The 13,398-nt window shown below is 40.4% G+C and overlaps 1 protein-coding gene across 6 annotated transcripts in view; it reads right to left on the minus strand.

The window, feature by feature from the left end:
- slc12a4 (solute carrier family 12 member 4) overlaps positions 1–13,398 on the minus strand; it is a 200,231-nt gene that overhangs the window by 120,873 nt on the left and 65,960 nt on the right. The window contains exon 1 of one of the 6 annotated variants that reach the window (XM_073069962.1): positions 3,044–3,260. The exons of the other annotated variants lie outside the window; for them this stretch is intronic. Within the exon in view, the coding sequence (XP_072926063.1) occupies positions 3,044–3,200 (157 nt within the window). The 5' untranslated portion in view covers positions 3,201–3,260. Of the gene's footprint in view, positions 1–3,043; positions 3,261–13,398 lie in introns of those variants that run through there. 6 annotated transcript variants of the gene reach the window in all.

Below are 13,398 nucleotides of genomic sequence, written 5' to 3' on the forward strand. Positions count from 1 at the left end.
ATCAGCAGACACTTTCAAGGACCCTTCATCTCGCTTGATCTTTATTGCTTATTTGTTTATATTTATTTCATCACGTTGTATTTGCACAGTTTGTTGTCTTCAACACTCTGGTTGGACGCCTTAGTTGGGTAGTCTTTCAATGATTTTGTTATGGTTATTATTCTGTAGATTTATTGAGTATGCCCACAAGAAAATTAATCTCAGAGTTGTATAAGGTGACATACATGTCCCTTGATAATAAACTTTACTTTGATTTTGATATTTTGACTGTCTCGAATTCTCAAACCTGCTCCAGCTACCTTTTCCCCTCTCTTTATTCAAACCTTAATGTTCATCAACAATCAAGGTTCCTCAGACTCGTTGACTTTGACTTTCACCACAACTGAAGAATGTCTACCTTGAACTCTTATAGCTATATTTCTGAAGGCTTCACATTGATTCACCCAGTGTTAACTGGATTGATTCAGCTATAGAGACTACTAGACAGGTATATGGAAGAATTTAAGGTGGAGGGTTATATGGGAGGCAGGGTTTAAGGGTCGGCACAGCATTGTGGGCAAAAGGGCCTGTACTGTGCTGTATTGTTCTATATCCAACCAGATTTACTTGCAGGTAAATGTTTCTAAGCCATTTTTGCCATTTGCCATTCTGACTTATTGTATTGCAATGAGCCTTGACCTACAACTCTTCCGCACTCCCCCCCCCCCCCCCCCCCCACCCTGCCGCCATCCCCACTCTCAAATGCAGGATCTCAACTTCTAGGCTAATCCTGTGCTTTGTGTAACAACTTTGAACTAAGAGTTAAGATCACAGTCTCAGTTATCTCCCACTGATACTCCCACAGAGATTAGACCCACTATTGACCTGTTTCAGATATGACTATCTACAGTATGTATTGATTTTAAAAAGTCTCTTCAGTGTACTTGAAAAATTCTGTATCTAAGCCTCTCATGATAAGCTACTAAGATAATACAGGAGAGTTGAAATGCCCTATTATTTTTGCACAGCAGATTTGTGATTTGTCCACGTATCTACTCCTGGGTCTCTCATTGACTATAGGAGATGCGTAACACACTCACAAAAGACTGTTTATTCCTTTCTTGATTCTTAGGCCCTTCCTTAATTTTGCAATACTTCTCCCTCATTTAAAAGATCATAAGTCATAAGACATATACATAGCAGAATTAGGCCATTCATCTCATTGAGTCTGCTCCGCCATTCCATCATGGCTGATTTATTATCCCTTTCAACCCCATTCTCCTGCCTTTTCCTTTTGACACCTTTATGATTCAAGAAGCCATCAACCTCCGCTTTAAATATACTCAATGATTTGGCCTCTACGGCCACCTGTGGCAGTGAATTCTACAGATTTATCACCCTCCTTGTTTCTGTTCTAAAGGGATGCCCTTTTACTCTGAGGCAATGCCCTCTGGTCCTAGACTCTCCACTACTGGAAACAACCTTTCCACTCTATGTAGGTCTTTCAGTCATATTTTCAAGAAGCAAAATATCTTCTTCCTTTAAAGATGTCACTCAAACTTCCTTCAAAGACCTCCTTCAAATATCCTTCAAACCAGACATGAAATACAGATATAATAATTGAAAACATGTTTAAAAACTATGCTACAATAGTTTTACTTTAATATAATAAACCTGTTGAGAAATTTCTGAAGTGCAAATACCTAAACCTACAAAAGAAAAATAGCCATTGCCTGAGCAGAGAATGTGTAAATTAAATAGTTTACATTTTTAGATTGTAAGCTTTCAAATAAATAAAAATATACTTCTGCAAGATTATAACACCATAAGCAAAGGTAATTAAGAACAATCTAAACTACCAAATGTACTAATTGGAGTTATAATTGCATATAACTAGTTTATAATGTACTCATTTTTGCTCAATTTTCATTCTCCTTAAGAGCACCAGGACAGTCAAAGCAGAATAAACTCTGGAAAATATCCAGCACAAATGGCTGTCATAGGGTCAGATGTATAGGGAGTTCAGATAATGAACAGCTATTGCACACACTTGGCCCTTGTGTTAGTCTGATGTGAATGAAACAGCAGAAAATGCAGCCCCCTTCAAGACCATAGTATGTCCAAATCAGGAGGCATTTTAATCAATTCACTTACGCAGACAAACACAAAGGACAGGATAGATAGAGCAGGTACATATAAACTTAAAAAATAAAGGGATGGATTTTCTGGCTCAGTCATTTGCACATTCAAGCATTTGAGCAGATATTCAGCTCAGTTTCAGCAAAGTACAGCATCAGCTTCAGAAAATATGAATCCTAAATTAATATTGCTAGCAACACTGTATCCTATTAAACAAAGTAATTTAAAGAATCATTAATAAGCATAATTAGCTTTGAACCAGGCTATGTTAAATTAGATTTGGGAACACAATATTAAGCATACAAAGCAAACTAGAGACAGAAAGACCAGAAATAGAAAGACAAAGATTTTTTTAAAAAAATTAACATGTCAGGCAATAACTAGGTACTAATGAAATGACACTTAAAAGCATCAGAGCCAAATAACTGGTTTAGTTGAAGTAAAGATGGTCACGTCAATAAATTGGAATGGTAAATCAGAAAGCAAAATGCCATCTTTAGAATATCAGGGCAGAAGGAAGCTTTTCAGATTATAATTTTCCAATATCAATGTTAAACTGCACACAAGATGGCCAGAAGTTGGTTTAATTTTGCATACCAAATAACCATAAGCACTATTGGTTTAATATGCTGTGAAGTTATCCATTTTAAGCAACGTGGGCTGATGACAAAAAATGACCAGGTCATCATTCTCTTTCAAAGCAACATAATGGACTCTTAACTTTATTCAAGGAGTTTCAGTGTAACATTCAGCCAAGTGACGGGAATCGTACAGGGAATACTGTACTGTACAATACTAATTTAATGCTCAAGCCTCTGGAGGGGGAGTTTGAATTTCCAACTGACTGATGCTCTCAAGTGCAAGGCTGGTACCTAAGCGAAAAGTCAGTATATTTGCTGACATAAATATGCCTAAAAGAGCCCACCTGATCGACTGGAGATGATAGAGGTGGAGGTCTCGGCTCTCTCAATTTCTTCTCCAATATTACAGGAATATTCTTTCTTTTCCTCTTGGGCTTTCGCTTCCTTCCCTTTTTTGTGTTTGCCTTTAATGAAGGTGATGATAAACCTGCCCCTCGACATTCTGTCCCCAAACTACAACTGGAAACAAAGTTGATATTCAACCTAACCTCCGAGCACCGAATAGTTAACACTCCGTTCCTCCATTATCTCACGTTATTCCCGCCCCTCTGTTCTTACGTCAGCTACACCTCCCGTTACCATTAGCAACGGGAGAAGACACTCAAAATCCGCCACCTGCCGCTGATGCTGATGATGCGCATGCGCACGTACAGCAAGGCATTCTAGGCGTTGCAGTCCTCAAAGCGCTGGCTGCGTTAACTTTTTAAAAAATGGACTACATCTCCCGGCATGCAATAGGACACAATTGTGCTGAGCGCCATTGGCTGCGCAGAGCCAGGAGGGACATTTGAAGTTCATCCCATGGTGCTGGTTTAGTGTTACATCTGCAGCTTACCGTGGATCTAACATTATCATCAGAATATCACACATTTATGGGTTTGAAATGTTAGCAGCTGTCTTTGGTTTTTAAAACGATCGTGCTTTAAAATTATAAAAACATTTAATTACAGTAGAAAAATGTACTTATTTTTGCCATATCTAATTCACAAGAAAATAAATTATCGAAAACTTGCAAAACATTGTTTTTATTGCTTGTTACTGAAATGAATGGAATATTTGAAACTGAGCCTAATCTATCCCAGCACTGTCCAGCACCCAGATATTTCAACATAACAGCTGAGTCATAGAAAAGTATGACACAGAAACAGGCCCCTTGGCTCATCTAGTCCCTGCCAAACCATTTAAACTGCCTACTCCTATTGACCTGCACCAGGGTCATTGGCCTCCTTAATCCTATCATCCAGGTACCTTTCCGAACTTCTGTTAAATGTTGAAATCGAGTTCATAGGCACCCCTTACGCTGATAGCAGACATCCCACCCTGCAAAAACTAATTTCAGGGAGGTAGCACCATCAATTTGCGGGAGACTCCCAGGAAAGGTGGGATGTGGCTCCTTAGCAGCTAGCCAGCTAGTTTAAATAACATCAATTATGCTAATGAACGAATGATACCTGTTAAACTCACCTCAACCGCTCGTGCTCTCCCACTCCCTCACTTTCCCAAAAATTGATTTCCGGGATATTGTATATCATTTGCGGGTGTCAGGGAGCCACTGTCAATTTGCGGGAGACTCCCGGAACTTCCGGGAGAGGTGAGATGTCTGTGACAACTCGTTCTACACTCTGATGACCCTCCTAGTGAAGAAGTTTCCCCTCATGTTTCCTTAAACATTTCATCTTTAACCCTTAATCCATGAGCTCTAGTTGTAATCCTATCCAAACTCAGTGGAAAAAACCTGCTTGCATTTACCCCATCTATACCCCTCATAATTTTGTATACCTATCAAATCTCCTCTGAATCTTCTATGTTCCAAGGAATAAAGTTCTAACCTACAGTGTTCAATCTTTCCCTATAACAGGACCTCCAGACACGGCGACAGCCTTGTAAAAATTTCTGTACTATTTTAACCTTATTTGCATCTGTCCTGTAGGTTGGTGATCAAAACTGCACACAATACTCCAAACTTGGCCTCACCAATGTCTTATACAACCTCAATGTTATTATGTCAGTACAACTACATATGAAATAAATAAAGACACACTGGAGAAGCGTATATTCACTTAGCAGAGAGAGCAACAAATCAATGTGCATGTGTAATTTATTCGTCGATGATTAGTGCTAAGGGGAGTCATTGCGTTAAAAGAAATAGATCTGTACATTACACTCCCTCCTTTAGATTGATGTAACATAAAACTATATGTGTAACAAAACATTCAATTTCCCTTTAACAAACCATATTCAGTTAAACATGCTTTCACAAGAACAGTGTTTGGTTGATTTGTTTTCTTCTTTTTAAATAACAGTCCATAACCAACTTCACTATACTAAAGACTCAGTCATTTAGGTGGCCCTCTGTTTCCTTCTGGATAGCACGTCTGGATCTGTGGAGTGGCATCAGATTTGACAGGTGTCTTGTCAAAGACAGCTTTCTCTGTTGCAAGTGTCATGTTGCTGTTAGTAACATGATCATCACTGATGGTTAAGTCCTGTGGATTGAATGTGTCCATCTTGTTGGACGCAGACGACCCAGATGTGATCTTTGGCTGAGAATCCAGTACTTGGTCCACATGACTTCTCCATATCTGATCTCCAACATCCACTGTGTACATCAGTGGTCTAGTTCTTGTCGCTATCCTACCAGGTGACCACTTGTCTTCTCAGCAATCATGAGCTAGGATATCTTGTCCAGCCTCAAAGTTCCTTGATGTTTTACTTGGCAACTGGCTGAACTGTTTATTCTGCACTTCCATCCATAGATCTGGTTTCAGGAGCTCTATGTGAGATCTCAGGTTCCTGCTTATGAACAGCATTGCAAGTGTTTGATTTGTCACTACTTAAACAGAGTTCCGATACACAAAACGGAAGTTGTGTACCTTGTGCTGCAGAGAAACATCCTCCTTGTACATAGCTTTAATGGATTTCTTGAAGGTCTGGACAAACCTTTCAGCTAACCCATTCATTGCTGGGTGGTGAGGAGCTGACTTGAAATGTTTGATGCCATTTTTCTTCATGAACAGTCAGAATTCTTCTGACTTGTATTGTGGTCCATTGTCACTCACAATCTGTTCAGATAAGCCTTTTCTGGAAAAGATGGTCCTTAGAGTGGAATATCTTTTCTGATGTGGTTGACTTCATTGGCATGACCTCAGGCCACTTCGAATGAGCATCCACAGTAATCAGAAACGAAGTCAATATACACTCTTTGCCATGTTGAAGACAGCCATTCCCAATGGTGTAAACATGCGTGTGGGGTACATTTTGAACTTTGTGGCATCTGAAACAGCTTATGGTCAAGTTTTCAATCTGGCTGTCTATTCCCGGCCACCCCATGTAGCTCCAGGCAAGATTCCTCATCTTGACTGTACCCTGGTGTTCTTCATGCAGATTCTCTAACACTCTAGTGCACTGATTAGAGGGAATCACAGCTTGAGATCCACACTTCAGAGTTTTTTGACATACAAACAGTTGGTCTACTCTCACTGAGAACTCTAGAAACATAGAATTACCATGAGCTGGCCCTCCTGGTATGGTGATTTTATAGACTTTTGACAATTTTGGATCATTCCTTGTTTCTCTTTGTATTTCAGAATTTGTTACTGGCAGCTGGTTCACCAATGCTCCGTGGAACGCTTCTGCTGGGCCAGAGAGTGAAGAATTATCTTCTTCAGTTGTCAACAGTGGAAGGTGCGACAAGTTGTCAGTGTTGCTGTGCTGTTTGGCACCCTTGAACTCTATGTCATAAAAGTGGGCACCCAGGAAAAGTGCCCAACGTTACAATCAGGTAACAGGCATCACTGTGATTCCCTTCCTGGGATTGACAATGGACACAAGGGGCTGGTGGTCTGTCACTTGAGTAAACTTTTGTCTGTAGAGATGGTGATGGAACTTCTTTATCCCCCAGACTAGACTAAAGGCTTCTCGGCTGATCTGTGCGTAGTTGCATTCTTCACTCAACAGTGATCTTGAAACAGGTGCAATTGGATGTTCAGATCCATCTTTCACAGCGAGTAAGAAAACGGCTCTAATGCCTTAAGGGGATGCATCACACGCCAGTCTGATGGGTGTTGATGGGTCCTAATGGGTGAGGTGTTCATCTGATGTTATTAGTCTCTTTGTTTTCTTGGATACTCTTTCACAATTTTCTGACCATTCCCACTGTCTGCAACAGTGTGTTCAATGATTGCAATACCACAGCAAGCTTTGGGAAGCCCAAATATGACCTGAGTTGTGACAAATCTTCCGATTTGTGTGCCTGTAGCACTGCTTCAGTCTTCCCTCGTGACGTATGTAAGCCATGCTCATCAATGACATGTCTACAATATGAGATTTCATTCTTGAAAAACTCACATTTCTCTTTCTTTGTGCACAGACCATACTCACTCAGCCTCCACTTTACAAAGGTTCTAGAGGTTCTCTTCATCATTTTTACCAGTCACAATGATGTTATTAAGGTAACATCGTGTCCCAGGATATCTTGGAGCACTTGGTTCATTGCCCTTTGCCAAATTGTCGGAGCTGATGTGACACCGAAGATGAGGTGATTATACCGGAACAATCCCTTGTGAGTGCTGATTGTGAGGAAATTCCTGCTTGACTCCTTGATCTCCATTTGCCGATAGGCTTGAGAGAAGTCAATCTTTGAAAACCTCTCCCCACCTGCCAAAGATGCAAAACTGTCTTCAATTCATGGCAGGGGATACTGCACAGTGTTCAGCACAGGGTTCATGCTCTCTTTGAAGCCCTGGCCTTCCTTTTCTTAATTACCAGAACAATGGGCATGGCCCAATCACTCCACTCAGCCTTGGAGAGAATGCCAGATGCCCCCAAGCTCTGAAGTTCAGCATTCACTTCAGGACACAGTGCATTAGATAATGGACACGCTTTATGAAATCTTGGTATTCCTGCTTCATCCAGTTCGATTCTGGCCTTCATGCCTTTGAGCTTACCAATCCCTTTCTCAGACACCTTCTCATCAGCATTAAGCAGCTATGACAGTCTCTGGTTAGTGCTACCATTTGAGTTGCTGTTGCCCGTTGATGATAGATTGAGAGTTTTGATTGTATGCCAACCTAGTTGGATTTTTCTCAACCATTCATGTCCGAAAAGTGCTGGCCTTCCACTTTTCAATACATAAAGCTCTAAGTACTGTGTTTAGCCTCTGAAACTCATTAACTTTCAGTTTGTCTTTGGGAGACACTTTTTTTTGCCTGTGTAGGTTTATAGCATCACCAAGATCTTTTCTAATAGAAGCTTAGAAAACAGTCTGTTGTAGTCAGCCTCTGAAATTATAGACAAAGCTGACCCTGTATCCAGCTCCATTTTCAGTTTTACACCAGACACGTGATCCATATGATTCGGTGATCTGCTCCAGAAATGCTCTGCAGTTCTAGGCATGACAGCTTACCTTTGTCAGACTCTGTGTTGTTTGGTTTAGTTTCATTTTCGGTCACTTTATGCATTTGTTTAGTTTTGGGTTTGAAACTTTTCACTGTTTGTTTTACTCTTCAGTTGGGCTGTTTTTCAGACTTGCACACTTCCTCTATCGGACCTTGTCTGTGATACTTCCCTCAGAATTTTTCTTTGAACCAACAGTCATTTGCATCATTGGAAGATTTGCCACATCAATAACATTTTTGGCTTTTTGCACCTAACCTGGTTGGTCCTACCAAAGAGCAACACCTCACACTTGTCTGCATTGAACTCCATCAGCAATTTTCCAGCCCATTTTTCCAGCTGGTCCAGATCCCACTGCAAGCTCTGATAGTCTTCCTCGCTGTCCACTACACCCCCAATCTTGGTGTCACCTGCAAATGTGCTGATCCGGTTAAATACATTATCACGCAGGTCATTGATATAGATGACAAACAACAACAGACCCAGCACTGATCCCTGCGGCACTCTGCTAGTCACAGGCCTCCAGTCAGCGAGGCAACCATCAACTACCACTCTCTGGCTTCTCCCACAAAGTCAATGTCTAATCCAGTTTATTACCTCATCTTAAATGCTGAGTGACTGAACCTTCTTGACCAGCCTTCCATGTTGGACCTTGTCAAGTGCCTTGCTAAAATCTATGTAGACAATATTCGCTGCCTTGCCTTCATCAACTTTCCTGGTAACTTCCTTGAAAAACTCTATAAGATTGATTAGACACAGCCTATCACACACAAAGCCATGTTGACTTTCCTTAGTCAGTCCATGTTTTTCCAAGTACTCACATATCCAGTCCATTTGCATACTTTCTAATAATTTTCCCACTATTGATGTCAGGCTCACCGGCCTATAATTTTTATTTTTAGAGCCTTTTTAAACAGCAGAAACATTGGCTATCTTCCAATCCTCTGGTAACTGTCCTGTTGCTAAGGATGATTTAAGTATCTCTGCTAGGGCCCCAGCAATTTCTGTACTTGCCTCCCGCAGGATCCAAGAGAACTCCTTGTCAGGCCCTGGGGATTTATCCACCCTAATTTGCCTCAAGACTGCAAACACCTCCTCTGTAATCTGTATAGGCTCCATGACTTTGCTGCTGTTTTGCCTCGTTTCTATAGACTCTGTGTACATCTACTGAGTAAATATAGCTGCAAAAAATCCATTTAAGATCACTTCCATCTCTTTTGGCTCCATGCCTGGATTACCATTTTTATCTTTCAGAGGACCAATTTTGTCCCTTGCAATCCTTTTTTCTCTCAGCATATCTGTAGAATCCCTTAGAATTCGCCTTCACCTTGTGTGGTAAGGCAACCTCATGTCTTTTTTTAGTTCTCCTAATTTCTTTCTTATGAGTCCACTTGCATTTTCTATGCTTCATAAGCATCCCATTTGTTCTTACCTGCCTATACCTGCAAAGCACTTCCATTTTTTCTCATAATGAGGGCCTCAACATCTCTTGAAACATCTCATGGTTCCCTGCACCGGCTATCTTTACATTTTATTCTGACATGCTCGTACAAACTTGGTATTCTCAGAATTTCATTTTTGAAGGCTTTGCCAGAAAACAGCCTGCCCAAATTCACACTTGCTAGATCCTATCTGACACCATCAAAATTGGCCTTTCTCCAATCTAGAATCTGAACTTGCAGACCAGACCTATTTTTGTTTTTGGATATTTACTTTGAAACTAATGGCATTGTGACCACTAGATGTAAAATGTTCACCTACACAAGCTTCTGCCGCCTGCCCTGTCTTATTCCCTAAGCAGATCAGGTTTCACACACTCTCTTGTTGGGACTTCTACTAAGTACTGATTAAGAAAACTTCCCTGACACATTTGATGAACTCTGTCCCATCTAGTTCTTTTACAGTATGGGATTCCTAGTCAATACATGGAAAGTTAAAATCACCTACAACAACCACCTTATGTTTCGTGCAACAGTCTGCGATCCCTCTACAAATTTGTTCACCTAAATCCCTTGGACTGTTGGGTGGTCTGTAATATAGCCCCATTAACATGGTCTTATATTCTTATTCCACAGTTCCACACGTAACACCTCTCTAGATGACTTCTCCAGACTTACCTGACTGAGCACTGCCGTGACACTTCCCTATACTAGTAATGCCACCCTTCCTCTTTTAATCCCCCCCGCTCAGTCACATCTAAAGCAATGGAACCCCGGAATATTGAGCCACCAGTCCGGCCTTTCCTACAGCCAAGTCTCACTGATGGTGCCAATATCATAATTCCAGGTGTTGACCCATGCCCTGAGCTTATCTGCCTTTCCTACGATACTTCCACCATTGAAATATGTGCAGCTCAGGGCATTAGTTGCACCACACTGAAACTTTCGATTCCTGACTTTATCTGAACTCTTAACAACATCTGTCTCCACTAACTCTTCTGGCTCTCAGGTTCCCATCTCCTGCAATTCTTAGTTTAAATCCACCCCCCCCCCCCCACCACCCCTGCAAATTAAAAGTTTGACACTTCTCTGATGAACCATGAGAAATTCTAGGGAAGCTAATAACTCTAAAGCCAGATTTAGGTTTATCTGAATTGTCATATGATCGCTTTATCTGTGAATTTTCTAACTGTATTATGTCAGTCTTATGAAAACTTCATGAACACCCTACAATCTTGCTATAACTTCCATGTTGGTTATAGACCACAGATTGAAAACTACAACTTTAAATTGCAGTTCAAAAGCATGTTTTCATCCATTTGATTTCCCAATATAGTTTATGTGATAAAAATAACAGCTACAAGAAGAAAGAGCAACCAGTTAATGATCACAAGTAGGAAAGACAGAGTACAAACCTACATTCCCACTTTATCAGTATTTTAATCGTACATCAAATGGGCAGACCTCCAGCATTGACAACTTGAGGAGTCCGCAGCCGACAGGGCTGCGTGGTGCGCCCTGACCAGAAAAGTTGCATCTGACTTTGAGGATGACCAAAATCAGCACCTTGCAGCAGCACGAGACCAACGCCACAAAGCTGTGTATGCACCTGTTCCAACAACCGCCATTCCACGTCCAACCCGCAACCGCACGTGTGCTTCGGCCTTCAGCCTCCAAAGCCACATGCGTATCCACAGATGACTGCACACTGTTTAGTCTTCCTCGGACTCCGTGAGACAACCACCACAATGGTGTTCATTAATGTTAACATAGATTAATAATAGTCATAGCTTATTTCATATAAATGATGTTGTTCAAAGTGCTTTACAATGTGATAGAGTGCAAACATAAAAATAAAACAACAAAATGATGTGAGGTAGAAGCAAGGTTAAATAAATAGGTTTTGAGCTGGCATTTAAAGCTGCCGGCTGAGTCTGCATCCCTTATAGTTTTAGTTATGGGGTTCTGCAGGTTCGGAGTGTAGGTAAAAAAATCTGACCTGCCTGTTTTGTTTTGAGAGATATTGTTTAAATTCAGGTGAATCTGATTGAAGAACACCTGAGAGCTTGAACAGGATTATAAAACAAAAGCGATTTTGTGATGTGCTCCAGTTTCTGACTATTGAGTGCTTTAAAATCAGTTTTAAAAGATACAAGAAGCCAATGCATAGTAGTTAGAATGGAGGTGATTTGCTCCCTCACCCTGGTTTTAGTTAAAAGTCTAGCAATGCCATTCTGAGTGAGTTGAAGTTTTTTAGTAGATTGCTTCGGTAGACTAGTAAATAGTGCATTGCAGTAATCTAGTTCATTCGAGATACGGCTGTGGATTAGTTTCTCAGCAACCTTTCTTAAGGGTAGAAATACTGCTCTAGTCACTTTCTTTACGTGAGAATTAAAATTCAAATCTGAATCTAAAAGACTTTTATTTTTATCTTTTTTAGGGAATTATTGCTCAACTATTTGTTTATTGTAGCCACACCAGGAGACAGACAAGATAGGGTGTTATCGTCATCAGGCTTGACCAAGATATACAAACGTGAGTCATCTGCGTTACTATGGAAATCAAGTTTATGCTCTCTAATGATGTCTCCTATGGAAGAGAAAGAGACCAAGCCAATTTCCCTGAGTACTTAATATCTTTTAGAAAAATGCTCTTCTTGACAGATGAAACATTTTCTCTCTGAGATCAGTTAAAGGTTAAATCAGTTAAATCAGCAAAATCAGTTAAAGGTGCTACCAGAGAGGGAAACCCATTTCTCAAGGCAATCTAGGGGAATGTTGCGGTCATTTGTGTTGAATTTAATTTTAATCATTTAATCACAGACAGATCATATCAGACACTTCAATCAAATTCTCATAGAAATATCAGTCAAGATTCCATGGAGTAATTTCATCAGCATTTAAATACATATAATATTTTGGCCTTCATCTCAATGGGACTGGAAAACAAATGGGTGGATATTATTCCACTGTCATATAAAGTTCTGGTTAGTAACACACCTGGAGTAATGTGCTCATTCTAAGCCATGTGCAACAGAAAGTTTAGAACAGCACAGATTAACGTAACAGAAACTGGAATCAAAAAGATTAAGCCTCGAGGGAGAGTATCGAACAGGCTTGTTTTCTCTGGAGTATGCAAGAACAGAAGGTGATCCTTGAAGCTGAAATTTGAAGGGATTTTGGGCAGGGAGATTGTGCAATATATGAGCTGCCATATGCATCCACCAAAATTTTTTCAAAAAGAATACATTACACCCAATTCACAAGGCTATATTTGTTCACTTTTGGACATTAATGGAAGGAGCATTTATTCCACTTCTGTTAATACGTGATTTTATCTTTCTATGATTAATTCTGGTTCTTTCATTACTAATGAACGTTGTTCTAAAACATTGACAATACTGAACTCATGGTCTGCTGTAACCCTTCTATTTCTGATTAGTGACTGATTCCTCTTTTTTCCCGTAGTTGCTGTTTTCATCTCTGGTATATAAATATAGATGAAAGCATAGATGCTGTGACTTTTTCTGAAGTGTGAATTAAAGTTAAGTTTCCAGTCCAGTGTTTGTGGCCAGCTTGGAGGCTGCAGCAACAATTACTGAAGGTCCACAAGTCTTCCATAAAATTGATGCAATGTACACTCACTGGCCTCTTTATTAGATACAGGAGTAGGACCTGGTGCCATCTTCTGCTGCTGAAGCTCATCCACTTCAAGGTTCGATGTGATGTGCGTTTTGAGAGGCTCTTCTGTACACCACCTTTGTAATGCTTCTGAGTTTCCGTCACCTTCCTGTCAGCTTGAACCAG

Source organism: Hemitrygon akajei, chromosome 17 (assembly GCF_048418815.1).
Source record: "Hemitrygon akajei chromosome 17, sHemAka1.3, whole genome shotgun sequence".
NCBI classification, from domain to species: Eukaryota; Metazoa; Chordata; class Chondrichthyes; order Myliobatiformes; family Dasyatidae; genus Hemitrygon; species Hemitrygon akajei.